This window comes from Prionailurus bengalensis, chromosome E2, assembly GCF_016509475.1.
Source record: "Prionailurus bengalensis isolate Pbe53 chromosome E2, Fcat_Pben_1.1_paternal_pri, whole genome shotgun sequence".
Taxonomy (NCBI): domain Eukaryota; kingdom Metazoa; phylum Chordata; class Mammalia; order Carnivora; family Felidae; genus Prionailurus; species Prionailurus bengalensis.
In genome coordinates, this window is record NC_057352.1 from 31,490,983 (window position 1) to 31,507,576 (window position 16,594).

At 39.5% G+C, this 16,594-nt stretch overlaps 1 protein-coding gene and 1 pseudogene across 1 annotated transcript in view; one reads left to right on the top strand and one right to left on the bottom strand.

Moving 5' to 3' along the window:
* Positions 1 to 277: 277 nt before the first annotated feature.
* RBL2 (RB transcriptional corepressor like 2) overlaps positions 278 to 16,594 on the top strand; it is a 56,570-nt gene continuing 40,253 nt past the window's right edge. The window contains exons 1-5 of the mRNA XM_043599204.1: positions 278 to 646; positions 2,827 to 2,957; positions 5,572 to 5,772; positions 8,954 to 9,018; positions 12,554 to 12,682. Of these exons, the coding sequence (XP_043455139.1) occupies positions 407 to 646; positions 2,827 to 2,957; positions 5,572 to 5,772; positions 8,954 to 9,018; positions 12,554 to 12,682 (766 nt within the window). The 5' untranslated portion in view covers positions 278 to 406. The remainder of the gene's footprint in view (positions 647 to 2,826; positions 2,958 to 5,571; positions 5,773 to 8,953; positions 9,019 to 12,553; positions 12,683 to 16,594) is intronic.
* On the bottom strand, positions 14,507 to 16,054 carry LOC122494203 (annotated as a pseudogene).

Below are 16,594 nucleotides of genomic sequence, written 5' to 3' on the forward strand. Positions count from 1 at the left end.
TCCTTATTTTTGAGATAAGGACACCCAGATATTGAGTATTCATTTTGGAGACACCTTGAACACTAAATCGTCACGAGTCCATTTTTTTTCTCTTCAATACGGTCCTGCTGAATGGCCCCAACATGGGGGCCTACTTAAAACGTAGCGAAGCCTGTTTTATTTTAGCCCAAGGAACACTACAGGAGTTTCTTTTTTAAATATGATTTTTGACCTCCGTGGGCTTCCGGCCCGAACTACATTTCCCAGCAGGCCGTGCTCAGAACTACGGGTGCCTACTTGAGGTCTAGCTTTCCTGGTGGCGGCGCAGTCGCCGTGCGGACGGCCGACGGGCGGGCGCTTCGCGGTTTGAATGGCTGCGGGCCCGGGCCCTCAGCTCACCTGAGGACCGGCCGCCCAGGGGTGCGCTATGCCGTCGGGAGGCGACCAGTCGCCGCCGCCCCCGCCTCCTCCTCCGGCGGCGGCAGCCTCGGATGAGGAGGAGGAAGACGACGGCGAGGCGGAGGACGCCGCGCAGCCGGCCCGCTCGCCGGCCCCTCAAACCCTGCAGCGGTTCGAAGAGCTGTGCAGCCGCCTCAACATGGACGAGGCGGCGCGGGCCGAGGCCTGGGACAGCTACCGGAACATGAGCGAGAGCTACACGCTGGAGGTGCGCCTCGGGGGAGGAGGCGAGGGGCTTCCCGGGCCTAGTCGCCGCGCCCCGCCGCGGGAATGGGCCCCTCCCCTCCCCGGGTCGGGCGCCCGGCGGGGACCCTGGGGCCGGCCCCGGGTCTCCGGTCCCCAGCCTGGAGGGCGGCGGGGATTCTCCCTGCGCGCCTTAGTCCTGGGGACCTGGCTGACGGCCGGCTCCTAGCGGCCCAGAAAGTGAACCCCGTCTCGCAGCTGTTCCCTTTCGGGTTCCGAGTGGGGGCCATTTCTTGCCCTAAAGTGGCATCGCGAGGCCGAGGTCGTGCCGGGGTCACGATCGCAAAGATACAACCACCTCGTCGGCCGAATGAACAGGTGCAGTTGTTACGACCGTCAGGAGAAGGGGAGGGGACTTGGCTGTGCTCCCACGGAGACTAACCCGCGTTTAGCGCCGGGGCCGCTAGGCTTCTCTCTCAGTTCTTTTCCTGCTGTGCCCACTGCCTTTGTCCCGGCATTGCATCCGTGGAGTAAACGCGTTGTTAAGTTTCGGGCTGTGCTTGTGTGTCTGCTGTGTTCCTTTCCCTCGGGCAAATGAAACGGGCTTTCTGCCCCCCTGGATATAGACACACGCCCGCATTTGTCCCTAGGAAGCTGGCACTGCGACGACCTTGAGGACCTTTCGGTCACCCCAGACGTTGCCCAGGACCCCGTAGCCGCTGTGATTTCGGCTTGTTGTGTCCCTTTCTTCGGATGGGGCTTGCAGATGAGAAAAATGGCCATTCCAGCCAGTGAGGCTCAACCCTGTAGGCACCTCCCCTTTATGGACCAATGGGAAGTGACGCGGAAGTCGGGATTGTTTATCAGCTGTTTGCTTGTGTGTGGCGTTGAACTGGAGGCCATAGGATTTTCTTAAGCTGTTTTACGGTTTGTGGAAAGAGTAGGGCAGATAGGCTCAAACTGGGAAGGCCTAACCGAAGTATCTTGAATTATAATAGTAGGGTGTTTCTGAGTACATGTGACTCACTGAGGTTACTTTGTATTCTTGCCTTAACAGGATTGTATTTCAGTTCTTCCCGCGTAGTTATGTGTGCAGGGGCGTGGGGGACAGGCCTAGTAATCTAGTGTCCATAGAACCTGACAGACCTAGGTGACATTGGACAATTTACCTAACCACTCCAGCGCTCGATTTTGTGATACGTGAATTTGAGATTCTTTGTACCTGCGTCACAGAGTTGTCTTGAAGGTTTAATGAGGGAATGTGGAGTTTCTGTTGTGGACAGTGCTTGTGCCCCGGAGTTTGCAGAGCTCTTTCCTATACGTAGGTGATGTGGCCGCACAGGCCACGTTCCTATTTATTTTTCAGTGGTTCTGTGGTCAGTGGTTCCTGTGGTTCTTTGGTTATGGGCAGAAGTGCTTCCAAATAAGCTTTTATTTTATCCTCACGATAATCTTTTAAGTTACATAGAACACGTACTACCACCATTCGGTTGAGGTGTCTCAACTCATGGGATTAAGTTGGATGAAGTCCAGTGTTAGGTAAGCAAGCGGCTAATAATGGTTAGTAAATTGTTTTTGAAAACACGTTTGATTAGCTCAGTTTACCCAGTTAGTGAATGAATATTCATTTATCAATTTTTTTTTTCCGCCTCTTTTTGGCCAGATACTGTTGTAGATGGCAATGAGCAAAACTTAAAAACCCCCACCCTCATGGAGCTTGTTGTCAGGGATGATGTGAAATAATGGAGGATGTCAGGCTCGTGGAAAATAAAGCTCATATGATATTTAATACAGAGTATCGGTTATAGAATTTTATCTTCTGATTTCTTGTGTTTTCTCACAGCCCTCAGATAAGGAAGTTGAGGCTCTCTGTTCATTTGTCCCACATGGGGACCCCCAAAGCACATGTCCTGAGAGAGTGAGGCAGGTGGAATCTTTATTGCCTTTTAGGATCTTACAAGTTACCTAGCATCATCTGCACCTCGGTTGAGATAGTTCAAAACGAGGGCATAGAACACAGATTCCTGTCTCCCAGTGTGAAAATGTCAGTGTCACAGTATGAGAACACTCGGGATGGAGCCATCATTGAAAACACAGCTTCCCACAGACATAAAAAATTAAACTTTGTTTAATCATAAAAGTTTTTTCATATTGAAATGTATATATAGCTCATTAGGTAAAAATCATTATTCCTTTATTTTACAGGGGAATGATCTTCACTGGTTAGCATGTGCCTTATATGTGGCTTGCAGAAAATCTGTGCCGACTGTAAGCAAAGGGACTGTTGAAGGAAACTATGTATCTTTAACTAGAATCCTGCGATGTTCCGAACAGAGGTAACTATGTCAGAGTTGGAAAAGTAGAGTGTGACAAATGTAAAAAGTCAAAAATCATAGTGATAGAATTCTCTGTTTATCATTTCCAGGGCATTTTTGTACCTATAGAGTGCTGAATTTAGAGACTAGGTCATGGCTTTCCTTTACCGCATCTAAGTTGGTAGCCATTATATTTTACTTCTTTTGTGAAAAGTATTGAAATTTTAATGTATTAAGACTCGTATGGGAGCACCTGGGTGGCTCGCTCAGCCGAGCGTCCAACTCTTCATTTCAGCTCAGGTCATGATCTCACAGTTCATGAGTTTGAGCCCCACATCGGGCTCTGTGCTGGCCTGCTTGGCCTGTGTGGTGCCTGCTTGGGATTCTTGCTCTCTTTCCCTCTCTCTCTGCCCCTTCCCTGCTCACTCTCTCTAAAATAAATAAATAAACTAAAAAAAAAAAAAAAAAAAGACTTGTTTGTATGAAGAGTAGTATTAAAGGTTAGGACTTATTATTATGTGATATTGGAGGAATTCTAAATAAGGATATTAGAGAAACTTTAGGAAATACTCTAAATTGTAAAGGTAAATAAAATATGGTATTAAACTTAGAACTACATGCCCAGGATTTGTATCTTTATATATAAATATATGGAATGTGTAAATACTTCTCCATTTGCTGCTTGGGGGGATATGCAACACTATCACAATCAGTTTCTGAAAGGGTCAAATAATGTTTTAAAGAAGAGGCAGAAATTTCTTTTTCTATCTGTTGTGTAATTGAATTGATTATATTTATTTGTGCCTTTTGGGTGAATTTTCTCTTATGGCTTATTAAAGATTGGTGGGAAAAAGGATATTTGGCAGTTTGTAGGGGGAATACCACTGTCAAAATTTATGTACCTAACGGTTTAAAAAATCACTTACTATTAAAATAATTAACAAGAAATGTAATATTCTATCTGTAGCCTATTTATTAACCTTGAACTCCATCCTGAGTTATATTTAGGCCTAAGGACAAGAGGCAGTGCATAAAGAGTTGAAAACCTGCAGAAATGGACTTAAATAAGGTGCAAAAGTAGAATCGTTACGGAAAAGCAAAGTGGAGACAGAGTAATCCAGTTAAGTGACAGACAAGGAACTTTAGAAGCAAAGGTCAAATTATGGAATTACCATAAACCATAGTAAATTGAATTCATCCAACATTTTAATGCAAGTAATCTAGTTCTAGGCTTCAGTTGTGTTTCCATTTCAAAAACTCAGTTTCTATCTTTAAATTTTACCTCTGGGCTCAGATTATTTATTTTATGCCATAATGGGCTAAAAGGGGTAAAAACGAAGAGTATGTTGGGAGAAGATATTTACAACGTGTATAAATAACAAAAGATCAGTGTCCAGAAGTATATAGAGAACGGCTAACAAATGGTTGCATGATTGACAATGGGTCCTAAAAATGGGTAAAGAGTATGATTTCACAAAGCTCAAAACTCACATAGCTAATAGATGTATGTAAAGAAGTTCAGTCTCACTGGTAATAAGGAAGTTCAAAGTAAAAACAAGGTAACTGTCATTCTCATCAGATTGGGGAAGTTTGAAGGCTGATAAAACCTGCTCTAGTCACTAGGTAGGGAAACAGGAAGTCTGTATTGCTGGTGTGCATTGGTGAGAGTATAAATTGACACGGCCACTCGAGTGGCAAATTTGGCAGTCTCTAGTAAAGTTGGAGATGCACCTTCTCTGACTCGGCAATTCTTCATCTTGGCCTAGTCCGTAAAGAAGCTCTTACATACAGGTGCAAGAATGTGTTCATTACAGCCTTTTCGTGTTATAATGTAAAATTGGAAACCTCAGTTTGCACTGGTTGGGGAATGAATGCAAAAAATCATGGTAGTTCATATGCAGGAATATTTTTAACATTAAAATTAATGAATTAGATCTGTACATATTAATGTTAATCTCAGAAACATTGAATGAAAAAGCATGTTGCTGAATGCTACTTACAGTGTGATACTATTAATATAAAATCTTAAAACCACACATAAAGATGATACTACTTACTGTTTATGGATACATATAGATCCATATATGTGTAGATACAAATGTATAGATACATATAGATTCGTATATGTATAGATTCATATAGATGCCATATAGTAAGGGTATTAAGTAGTAAGTATATAAAAGCAAGGATGGGAAGGATTCGGACTCACTTGAGAATGGTGGTCATCTTTGGGGAAGAAGAGGGGGCCATGGGTTTGGGGAGGAGTACAAATGAGAATTTGGCTGTTTCTGTTGTACCTGAAGCAAACATGGCAAAATTTATTTATTTATTTATTCATATTTATTCAATATGTTTATTTATTCAATAAGTCTTGGTTACGTTACTCTGGCTGATTGTTTTATATTTTTATATATTTCATAATTAAAAAAGTCAGGTCATCTCAGAAAAAAGGTAGATTAGGAAAATCAGAGAAATTCACCAATCTGTAAGACAGGAAGCTAGTCAGAGGCATGAGTTGTGATTTTATATCACTGTCTAAAAGTAATTTAACAAGTTCATTTTGATTTAATTATATTTGTGTTCTCTCCCTTTGTGTTAATTTTGAAAATGTCTCATTGTTTATTTTTAATATCAGCTTACTTGAATTTTTTCACAAGATGAAGAAGTGGGAAGACATGGCAAACCTCCCTCCACATTTCAGAGAACGTACTGAGAGACTAGAAAGAAACTTCACTGTGTCGGCAGTAATTTTTAAGAAATATGAACCCATTTTTCAGGACATTTTTAAATATCCTCAAGAGGAGCAGCCTCGTCAACAGAGAGGAAGAAAACAGCGGTATATACATATACATATTTTAAAAATTTTTAGTGTTTTGTTCATTTTCTGAGAGAGAGAGAGAGCAGGGGAGGGGCAGAGAGAGAGGGAGACACAGAATCCGAAGCAGGCTCCGCGGCCCGGAGCCTGATGGGGGCTCAAACTCACGAACCATGAGATCATGACCTGAGCTGTAGTCAGACATTTAACTGACTGAGCCACCCAGGCGCCCCGCAGTATGTTTTTTTTTATATTTGTTAGTCAGGACTACACATTTTTAAAATCTGTGCTGCAGTTTTGATCCCTCGGTTTGTGTCACTTAGCTTATTTTGCTAGTCTTAAAAAAACAAATGTGATTTCATAAGTAATCTTTCTTTCCGATGGCTCTCTCTTAACAATAATTTCTTGCTTTTCATTGTATGTTAGCCATAAAGAATTTGGCTTCCTTCATATTGCAAAGTGTATGGGATTATTGTTTCTGTAAACTTTCCCTTTTTATTTAAGCAACCCAAATGCAAAAGTCAGAACTTATGTATTTTCACCAGTTAGCCACCTGGGTATCGAATTTGACTCCTTAATTTTCTGTTATTGGCTATGTTGACTATTACTATTATTTTCTGTATATTATAATATCAACTATTTCTCTTATTTGACTTCTGTGTCCGACTTAGAAATCGATAATCCCCTCTGAGCTGGCTTCTGTATGTATTTTGATGTTTATAACTAATCAAGAGTAGACAAACTGGATGGAGGGAGAATAAGGGGACAGAAACTATTATGAATTTGTGCTTTCTGATCATGTCTTCAAAATCTGTAACCTGACTCTGGCTCAGTGTTTTCCATCTTTCCTGATAGATAAAGGCAGTCATGGGATACACATTCTCTACCTTTATCATGAACACTTTTTCATAAAGTAGAAATGGAAATTGTTTTTAAGATAGAACTAGAAAAATGTTGACAAGAAAAGTGGGGGGAAAGGAGTTACTACAATTGAATGAATAATGGGTGCTTCTCTTTCAATATAAAAATTTTTCCCAAATTGTGAAGGATGTTTATAGTAAGTGAGCAGCTTTTAAAAATCAAACAAACTATGTATTTTCTTGGATAGTTGACCCCACTGTTATGGAAGCAGCTGGTCCAGTTTGCTTGTAATTTGGGGGGAATTGACTATGTACAATTAAATAAAGTTTGGATAGATGCTTTGTTGTAAGTCTGAGCGAGGCTGATGTGATCATTCACAGGAAGATATAGAATATCTTCTTTCTTTGGAGAGTTGTAGGAAATGATTTTAGGTTGTGCTTGCATTGATATTTATTAGGGTATGTATATTACCTAATATTAAGAAAATTGTAAGATAATTTTAATTTTAAAAGCTTAAAATATACTGTATACTTTTATTAGTACTTTTGGCTAATAGTAATAATCATGTATACCATTTACTGAGCATTGTTATGGAGCAGGAACTGTCCAAGATTTAAACCTGTATAACTTGAATGAATCCCTATGACAACTATATTAAGGTTGATGCTGTTGTTACAGGCGGGGGAACATAACCCCTTGAGAGGTTAAGTAATTTGGTCACAGTCACATAGTAAGCGTGGAGCTATTATTGACACTGGTAGTCTGCTTGCAGAACCCATGTCCCTTACCACTTCTCTGTACTGTACCCCACACGTACCAGTCTCTGAAAGTTTGTCACTGGGTATTTATTGAGAACTTACTGTGTGAAGTATGTTAGGTATTTTATATAGGACACAAATATTAAAAAAAAAAAAAAAAGCCCATAGCCTCTGTCTTTTGAGAGCTTACAGTATAGTTGTGGAGAGGAGGCATGTATAAATGCAAAAGATAACAAAAATATACAACTTCTGAGGCAAAATTAAACCACTGGGCGTGAGCCAGTCAGGTACGGTTCCATGAAGTAAGGAACGATGGGTAGGATTTTGATGGGTGAATTTGGAGATGTAGATAGAGCCTTCTTTGTACAGGATGTGTACGCGAAAGTAGCAAAGAGGCGATTGGCTGAGTAGGTTCAGTAGGTCAAGTTCTAGGGTTCTCAAGTCATAGATTCACTGTTGAGAGTGGCTTGAGTTCTAAGCTAAAAAGCTTGACTTTAAAATAATTAAATAAATTAATTTAAAAAGAGGCATGTCTGGGAGGCACGTTGGTTGAGTGTCTGACTCTTGACTTCGGCTCAGGTCGTGATCTCAGGGTTGGGGAGATGGAACCCCCATCGGGCTCTGTGCTGAGTGTGGAGCCTGCCTGGGATTCTGTCTCTTTCCTTCTGCCCCTTTCCCCAACTCTCGCACTCTCTCTCTCTAAAATTAAGAAAAAAACGTTTAAAAAAAAAAGTTTGACTTTTATCTTGGTAGGCATCAAAACTGGATAGTTATCATGTGCCTAGGGTAGGGAGGCCACTTCTAAAAGCAGGGCACTGACATTTAATCCTTGCCACGGACTGGTGAATTAAGTACAAAACTCTACCCAGGAGACTAATTGTTCAGCAGATAAAGAGACTGGGGCACATGGGGGGCAAGTGTGTGTAGCTAAGGACGGTGGGGGAGCTAAACCCTAGTCTCCCGATCTTCCTTCAGAGCTCCTTGTTGGGATGTGGAGACAACAGATGTCTTATCTGAATATTGGCAGAGGTTTTGGTAGAAAAGCCAAGGGCGTAAAACAGGTCTGAAACTCCCTTTAGCAGACAACTTGGCAAAGTATAATGGATAGTCTTAATGATAAAGAATAAGGAATTATAGCAAACCCAGAATTTACCTTAAGTAGTCCTTTTGTGACTTGATACAATCTGGAATATCTTTGGGGAGGGAGTGTTTACAGTTCCTTAGCTATGATGAAGGGAAAAAAATAGAGAAATACCTGATTGCATACATGGGTCCAAAAGCAGCATGAGCCTTGCTGGTGTCATCAAAACATCTATGGTCACTCATTTTCTACCTTACCTGTCTTGACCTTGAAAGCCTTTTATAGTTCTTCAGAATTTTCTTCTTTCTGAGGTGAACTCTTTCACTGGCTTTGTCCTTGCCAGTGTTTGGTTGGAGCAGAACTTCTTGTACATTTTCCACGTGAAATGAATCTGCTGTCACTCCCTTCAACTGTGGGTTTTGTTTCTCACCTGATTTATAGTCATTTGTGATGTCTTTTTCAAATTCTTCTGTTATCTCATGACTTTCTTTCTCCCCTGAAGGCGACAGCCCTGTACCGTGTCCGAAGTTTTCCATTTTTGTTGGGTGCTTTTTATATATGCAAAAGGTAAGACAGCATTATTTATCTAGATGTTAGCTTATGTAAATGTCCAGGTACTACTTTTGTCAATCTGTATTGTGTATCAGGAAAAGATTCTCAACTGAGAACTTTCTCAATGACTTTAATCTCAGATTCATTTTTAAGTATTGCCTTTTTGTAAGTCTTTTGAATGTCTATAATGTCCAAATCTTATATTAAATGGAAGATCCTTTTATTTTGTTCTTCCATAACATGTTTTCCATCCAGAGCTATTCTTCTGAATTATGGACCAAAAACACATTAGTGGTTTGTATTGGTGTCTTGAGCTGTATTTCTCGTGAGCCGTGTCTTATTTTGTTGAGGGTGACTGCTCATCCTCAGTGTAGTTCAGATGACTTTTTGCATCTTGTTCAGATAAATACATTTGCTCAAATGCCTTTGGATACAATTTATTTTCTCTCCCTTCTCATCTCCCTTAACTTACCCAAGGTCTGTATTCAGGGAAATACGTTACTATTTTTTTGTGTCCTGTCTATATTTCTATGTAGAAATGATTCTTAGTAATCTAAAGAAGAAGAAAAAATACAATTACATTAATTACATAAGCTATGTAGAATGCCTTTGCTATTAAGAAAGCCCAATCAAATGCAAAGTTATCATCAAAGAGTCATAGAGCTGGAAGGAATTTCATAAATGTAAGAGATTTTCATTATTAGATCTAGTAGCCCAAATTATTTACTTTCAAGATTAGGTAACTGAGGCCCTAAAATTAGCTGCTAGAAACAGAGCTAGGATTTGAACCCAGATCTGGCTCTTGGTTTCATGCCAGATGTGAGGGCCCTTTAGCAAGGATGTATCACTCCATTGGTCTCTGGGTTTGGTGTGTCGGATTATAGCTGGTTCTTTCTAGCTGTTTAGGTGAGAACTCATCCTTCCTCCCTGAGCTGTGTGGTTGATTGAAAAGAAAAGTCTTTCTTCTGCCAAAAATAAACTGTTAGTTATTTTGCTGCCCATCACACTGGTGTGTTTCTTTAGTGGAGATAAAGGTAATATGATAAATGGCACAAAATGGAGGTGTAGGAGCATATAAACGGCTCTCATAGTAGCCAGTAACCCCTGCTGCCGCTTTTAGCTTGCTGTGGCTGGTATTATTTATGACACTAATCTTGTCATTGGATTGTGGGCAAGGGTGTCTGACTTCTGGGATTTTATCTGTTCTTATGCTTTTTATGGTGTATATATATCTGGGAATGAATGTGTTTGATACTGTAGAAATTATTTAAAAATTTTATTGTCCTTATTTACATTTTGGTCTCTCGATCAACTGGGTGGCATATTTTTTGTCTCTGCAGTTAACTCGGTGTTGGAGTTGTATTATTAATTCAGTCTGTAATTATTTAATCTGAAGAGTCTTTGTTTCCTGACAGTCCAAAACCGTGATCTTTTATGATTCAGTAAGATCTTTTCTGATAAAGTTGTTTAATTACTTTTATTCAGTTCTTGATTTAGTTATTTGGGGAGAGTTGTATTGTACTCTTTTATAGCCACCTTTGTCATGACTTCCTCTGCAGCATACGGGCATCCCAGATTATGTTGTTCCTGATAGATAAGCCATTTTTTTTGCCTGTTATCTTTGTTGACTTCCTATGGCAAGTACACCCTCGTGACAAGTTTGGGCTTGTCATCCTGAAGGGCTTTGTGGCCCCAAGACCAATTTGGTGCCACTTCCTGTTTTACAATCTCCAGTCTCTTCATTCCTGATAAATCAGCCAATTTTGGAGTTTCAACAAGTTATCTTTGTTGTTGGAAAGATAACCTACCTCACAAAGTGAGATTTCTTTCTAAAGTCAGGATTTGAAACTCGAAGTCTGTCACGTTGGGACAGTCCTGGAGTTTAAATTAGATTCTGACCTGTGGGGCATTTTTTGTTAGAAGTTACTGTGCTGCTCTTCTTTTCCTTTATGGCAAGTACACACCAGTGACAAGTTGAGGCTTGTCAGTGTGATGGGCTTTGTAGCTTGAAGCCGTAGGTGCCACTTCCTGTTTTACATTTGAGAAACCGTCTGCTTTAATATTAAACATCTTTATAGTGGAGCCAGGCAGGTTAGTTTGGTTCTATCAGTGCAGAACTTAACCACCTATTCTCATTCGCCTTTCTGGCAACAGAAAAGCATTTTTTCTCTTTAACTCATTTAAATTGATTTGTTGAATCATCTGTACGAAAAGAGAATTATCCTGCTATGCAGAGGTAAGTGGTAACTTTCTTTGGAGGAAAGGAGAAAAAGGGGGGGAAAAGCCTGAAACAAAGCAGTATGAGAGAGAGAGAGAGAGAGGGAGAGAGAGAGAGAGAGAGAGTGTGTGTGTGTGCGCGTGCGCTTGTGTGTTTGCATGCATTTGGGTAGGCATTAAGTGCAAACATGTTGAGGTTTAGAAATAATTCCTCAGATGTATGTTAGCTGTTTAAATTGAATTCATGTGATATAAAATCACTAGGAAGACTTTACATGCTGTGTTTCATGAGAAAAGAGATATGCTCAAAGTTATTTAAAAAATCTAGAAATATTTCTTAATTTCCAAGAATAAAACTGTTCAACTGCCTATAAAAACTGATTTCAGTGTTAGACTTAAACTAGCATTGCAGAAATGGCATGTTTCTCTAGGTTTGAGCCTGGGTTTCTTTTTTCTTTGTTTACTAAGCATCAACATTATTCCCAGGATATTGGCTCTAGACTTAAATATCTTTCATTGTGGTCCTGTTGTTAATTTGTATGAGTTTATATTATTATTAGAAAATATTTCAAATGTTACCGTTAGCAGCCTGATTATATGTTCTGGTCTTTTTAAACTATATACATGAAAAAATCATTGTTCAGCTATTCCTAAGTATATCTACTAATCTTTTTTTTTTTTTTTTTTAATAAATTTCCCTTCTAGAACTGCTTTTTGTACATCCTAAAGATGTTGGACCACTGTGTTTTCATTTTCATTTGTCTCCATGTATTGTGATTTTTTTATTTTTTTGGTTTTTAATTAATTAAATTTTAACTAATAGTTTAATAGTTTAATTAGTTAAATTTTAATTTCAATATAGTTACCATGCTGTTAATATTAGTTTTTGGTATGTAATATCTACTAATTTTCTTTTTTTATTTAATTTATTTTTTAATTTATCTACTAATTTTCTTAACAGAAAAATATTTTCACATGAAAGAATTTGCTGCAGTTTGAGATAATTTATGAAGTTGTTTAGAATTTTCAAAGAAAAAAAACAGTGATAAAATTTTAGTCAGCTACTGGGGAATTAATGCTTATTTAATGAATATTGATTGAGTGAATGAATGCCATTTTTTGTAAAGTTTTGGTTTTAATTACACTCTCAGAAATTTATAAGACTTTAAGAGTAATATTTCAAAATGTAGGTTTGCCAGAACACTTTATGTAGCTTTTGAGTCAGGTTTGGTACAGTGTTTGTGTAATGTCATTTTAATTAAAAAGAGAAATTATGTCTAAAATATTGTAACATGGATGCAGATTTACTTGATAACTGTTTGTATTCCTGTAGGTAATTTCCCCATGATTAGTGATGATTTGGTCAATTCTTACCATCTTCTGCTGTGTGCTTTGGACTTGGTTTATGGAAATGCGCTTCAATGTTCCAACCGTAAAGAACTTGTAAACCCTAATTTTAAAGGTAAGTGTGTAAATCAAAGATTATTGGACAACTCACATTTCTACCATATGCTTATTCTTGGGAGCTGTACACATGCCACAGGTTTCCTAGCATCAGAGAGCGTTAAGTGCTTTGAAAAGCTCCATCATCATAATCCAGAATACTTGTAATTACTTAAACCCAGGAGTTGAGCTCTCTGTAAAAATATTTATGGAAAGTGCAATCGCAAATATTACAAAGTGTGAAGTCTTACATGACAACTGTAGAAGTTTCTGAAACAACCAGAAGGAATTTAAAAACCTATAGTAGCAAAGTCGCATTAAACTGATGTTGTTTTCTGCGTTGCCAAGCTTTGTGCCTGACACACAGTAGGAGCTCAAAATGGATTTATTGAAATAATCTTCATTCAGGTTTTTTCCTACAGAAGAGGAGTAGTTATGGTTGTAAATAAGTAAAATGAATTTTTAGCTCTTAAACTAAAAGATGGATAGAAATGATTATTTTGGCAATGCATTTAAGCAGGCTTTAAGGCCATGCTATTTCTATGAATGATATACAGTAAGAGACCAAATTATAACTCACAGACAATATTATAAATATTAAACAGTCTTTATAGAGGTAGTATATAAACTGTTGACATTTGAATAATACCATGGTAGGATTCTGAGTGATTTTCAGTTTTGGGGTGGTTATCGTTAAAATTTTAGCTTGTCTGACTCTGAAGTTTTTGTGTTTTTTTTTTTTTTAATTTTTATTAAAAAAAATTTTTTTTTTTCAACGTTTATTTATTTTTGGGACAGAGAGAGACAGAGCATGAACGAGGGAGGGGCAGAGAGAGAGGGAGACACAGAATCGGAAACAGGCTCCAGGCTCTGAGCCATCAGCCCAGAGCCTGACGCGGGGCTCGAACCCGCGGACCGCGAGATCGTGACCTGGCTGAAGTCGGACGCCCAACCGACTGCGCCACCCAGGCGCCCCTGAAGTTTTTTTTTTTAATGTTTATTTATTTTGAGAGAGAGCATAAGCACACGTTTACACGTAAGCGGGGCGGGGTGGGGAAGTGCAGACAGAAAGGTAGAGAGAGAATCCCAAGCAGGCTCCTCACTGTCAGCACAGAACCTGACACTGGGCTTGATCCCACAAACCATGAGACTGTGACTTGAGCCAAGATCAAGAGTCAGAAGCTCAACTGACTGAGCCACCCAGGTGCCCCTCAAGGTAGATTTTTAAAGTTACTGAAGTTACTTAGTTGTTCCTGCTTCAGTACATTTAATGTTCTTCATATTCTCTCCTTTCCTTCCTAACTCCCTTTATATTTCTATGTAGTAGCCGCTTTTCATTTTTCTCCTCTTATTTATTTATCCATTTTGTTTGATTTTAGTTTATTTATTTACTTTTGAGGAAGAGACAGAGAGACAGAGAGAGAGAGAGAGAAAATCCCCAAGCGGGCTCCGTGCTGTCAGTGCAGAGCCTAGCATAGGACTCGAACACACGAACTGTGAGGTCATGACCTGAAGCTGAAATCAAGAGTAGGACGCTTAACCAACTGAGCCACCCAGGCCCCGCTTATTTATTTATTCTTATACTGAGTCTTGGGTAAGAATAAGCTGTAAATCAATATGTTACCTACATCCAGTATGATGAAATGGAAATATATAAACAGTATATACTTTGAATAGTAATTTTTTTCAAAGTTGTATTTTTTATTTGAATGTCAGACTTATTTGCAAAGTTTTATTTTTTTATGTTTTTTAGATCTTATTGCAGTATACTAAAATTGTTACCTCAGCTTTTTTTTCTTTATTTCCAGATAAATAATTAACCGAAATCTTTTGAGTAGTGATGTACTTTATCTGTATTTGCTGTATATTTATTTTATTTAAGTATAATTAACATACAGTGTCATATTAGTCTCAAGTGTGCAACATAGTGAGTTGACGACTCTGTACATTACTCAGCGCTCACCACAGTAAGTGTAGTCACCATCTGTCGCCATGCAGTGTTATGACAATACTATTAACTATGTTCCTTACGTTGTACTTTTCATCTCCTTGCCTTATGTATTTTATTTTATTTTAATTTATTTATTTATGTTAGCTACTTGGTCGATAAGTTTGTTATTGTCTTTGTCTGAAAAATCTTCATAAAAATTGTGGTTTGATTTAGCTCTCAGTGGCCCACTCCTGAGCTCTAAAGAAGCTTGCCTTCTTCTGAGCTGCCCAATCTTTCTTCTGGGCAAGAGACATTTTGGGATAGTTCCACCTCTTTTTAACTTCTTTCTTAGGCTTCTTCTTCTAGACTGGATTCTCTCCTAGAGCAGTGTGAGCTGTGAGCTTTACACATCTCCTCCACCATGTCTGGAGTTATTTTGTTCATTTTTTTTTTTTTTTAATTTTTAAAAATTTTTATTTACTTTTGAGAGAGAAGGAGAGAGACAGAGGTGCAAACAGGGTAGGGGCAGAGAGAAAGGGAGACACAGAATCCGAACCGGGCTCCAGGCTCCAAGCTGTCAGAGCAGAGCCTGACGTGGGGCTTGAACTCATGGGCTGTGAGATCATGACCTGAGCCGAAGTTGGACACTTAACCAGCTGAGCCACCCAGGTGCCCCCTGGAGATACTTTGTTCTCTATGTATTAAGAGAATTGTTTCTTGTAAGCGTCTTCATCTTCTTCCATTAGGTAATGCATACAATCTGCAACTTTTTGACCCATGATGTACTGCCCGTGTCCTTCTGCACTCAATTACTCGCTTTCCAAATCATAACCAGGGAATCATTTGGTACCATTAGGGACAGAGAAGGCACCATCTACCGCTCTCTTGAGGGCCCCCAAAACTTTATTTTGAGGAGTGGTTGCATCCAAATAGTAGGTGAAGGTACCAGGTTGACCCTCAGTGCTTTCCACAGTATTCATCCCCTGTCACCTCCACTTGGCCTTCTTAGATCTTGTCCAGGCCTGCTACAGTACGCTGCAGCATAATTTGTCACGCCAGCCATCACACCTCTCTTTGGGAGTTCATAAGCACGCGCTGCACAAACCGTCGCATTTCCTCTGTACGGGCATTAGCAGTCTGACAGGTGATCTCTCTGGTCTCTCTCTGGACTATCATCCTGTATTTAGATGTGTTCTACTTATTTTTATCCTGAATTACCAAGCGTTCCCAAGCATAGTAATTAGTTTTGCCCTCTTGTCTTCTAAATTTCACTTGGTATCTCTTGATGCAAGCCTTATTCTTGACAAACTTAACAAACCCCATCCTGTAGAACAGAGACTGGTGTCCATGGCTCACCACAGACAAGCAGGCCCAGAAATACTCCATTGGGGGGGCGGGGTGGGGTGGCAACTTACTATTTTATAATTGGAAGTTTGTACCTCTTAATCCCTTTTATCCATATTGCCCATTCCCCCATCCACCTCTCCCCTGGCAACCACCAGTTTGTTTTCCATACTTAAGAGTCTGGTTTTTTTTCATTTGCTTTTTAAATTTCACATGTAAGTGAAATCATATGGTATCTATCAACTGTTTGACTTATTTCACCTGGCATAATACCATCTAAGTCCATCCATGTTGTTGTAAATGGCAAGATTTCATTTTTTTTTTTATGGCTGAATAGTATTCCTGTGTGTGTGTGTGTGTGTGTGTGTGTGTGTGTGTGTGTCTGTGTGTCTGTGTGTGTCTGTGTGAGAGAGAGAGAGAGAGACAGAGAGAGACAGAGAGAGAGAGAGAAAGGGAATATGAGAAAATGAGAGAGAGGTCTATTCATATATTGATGGACACTTGGGTTGCTTCCATATCTTGGCTATTGTAAATAATGCTGCAGTAAACATGGTGGTGTGCAAGTGTTTCCAAATCAGTGTTTTCATTTTCTTTGGGTAAATACCCAGTGGAATTATGGGATCATATGGTATTTCTGTTGTAAATTTTTGGAGGAAA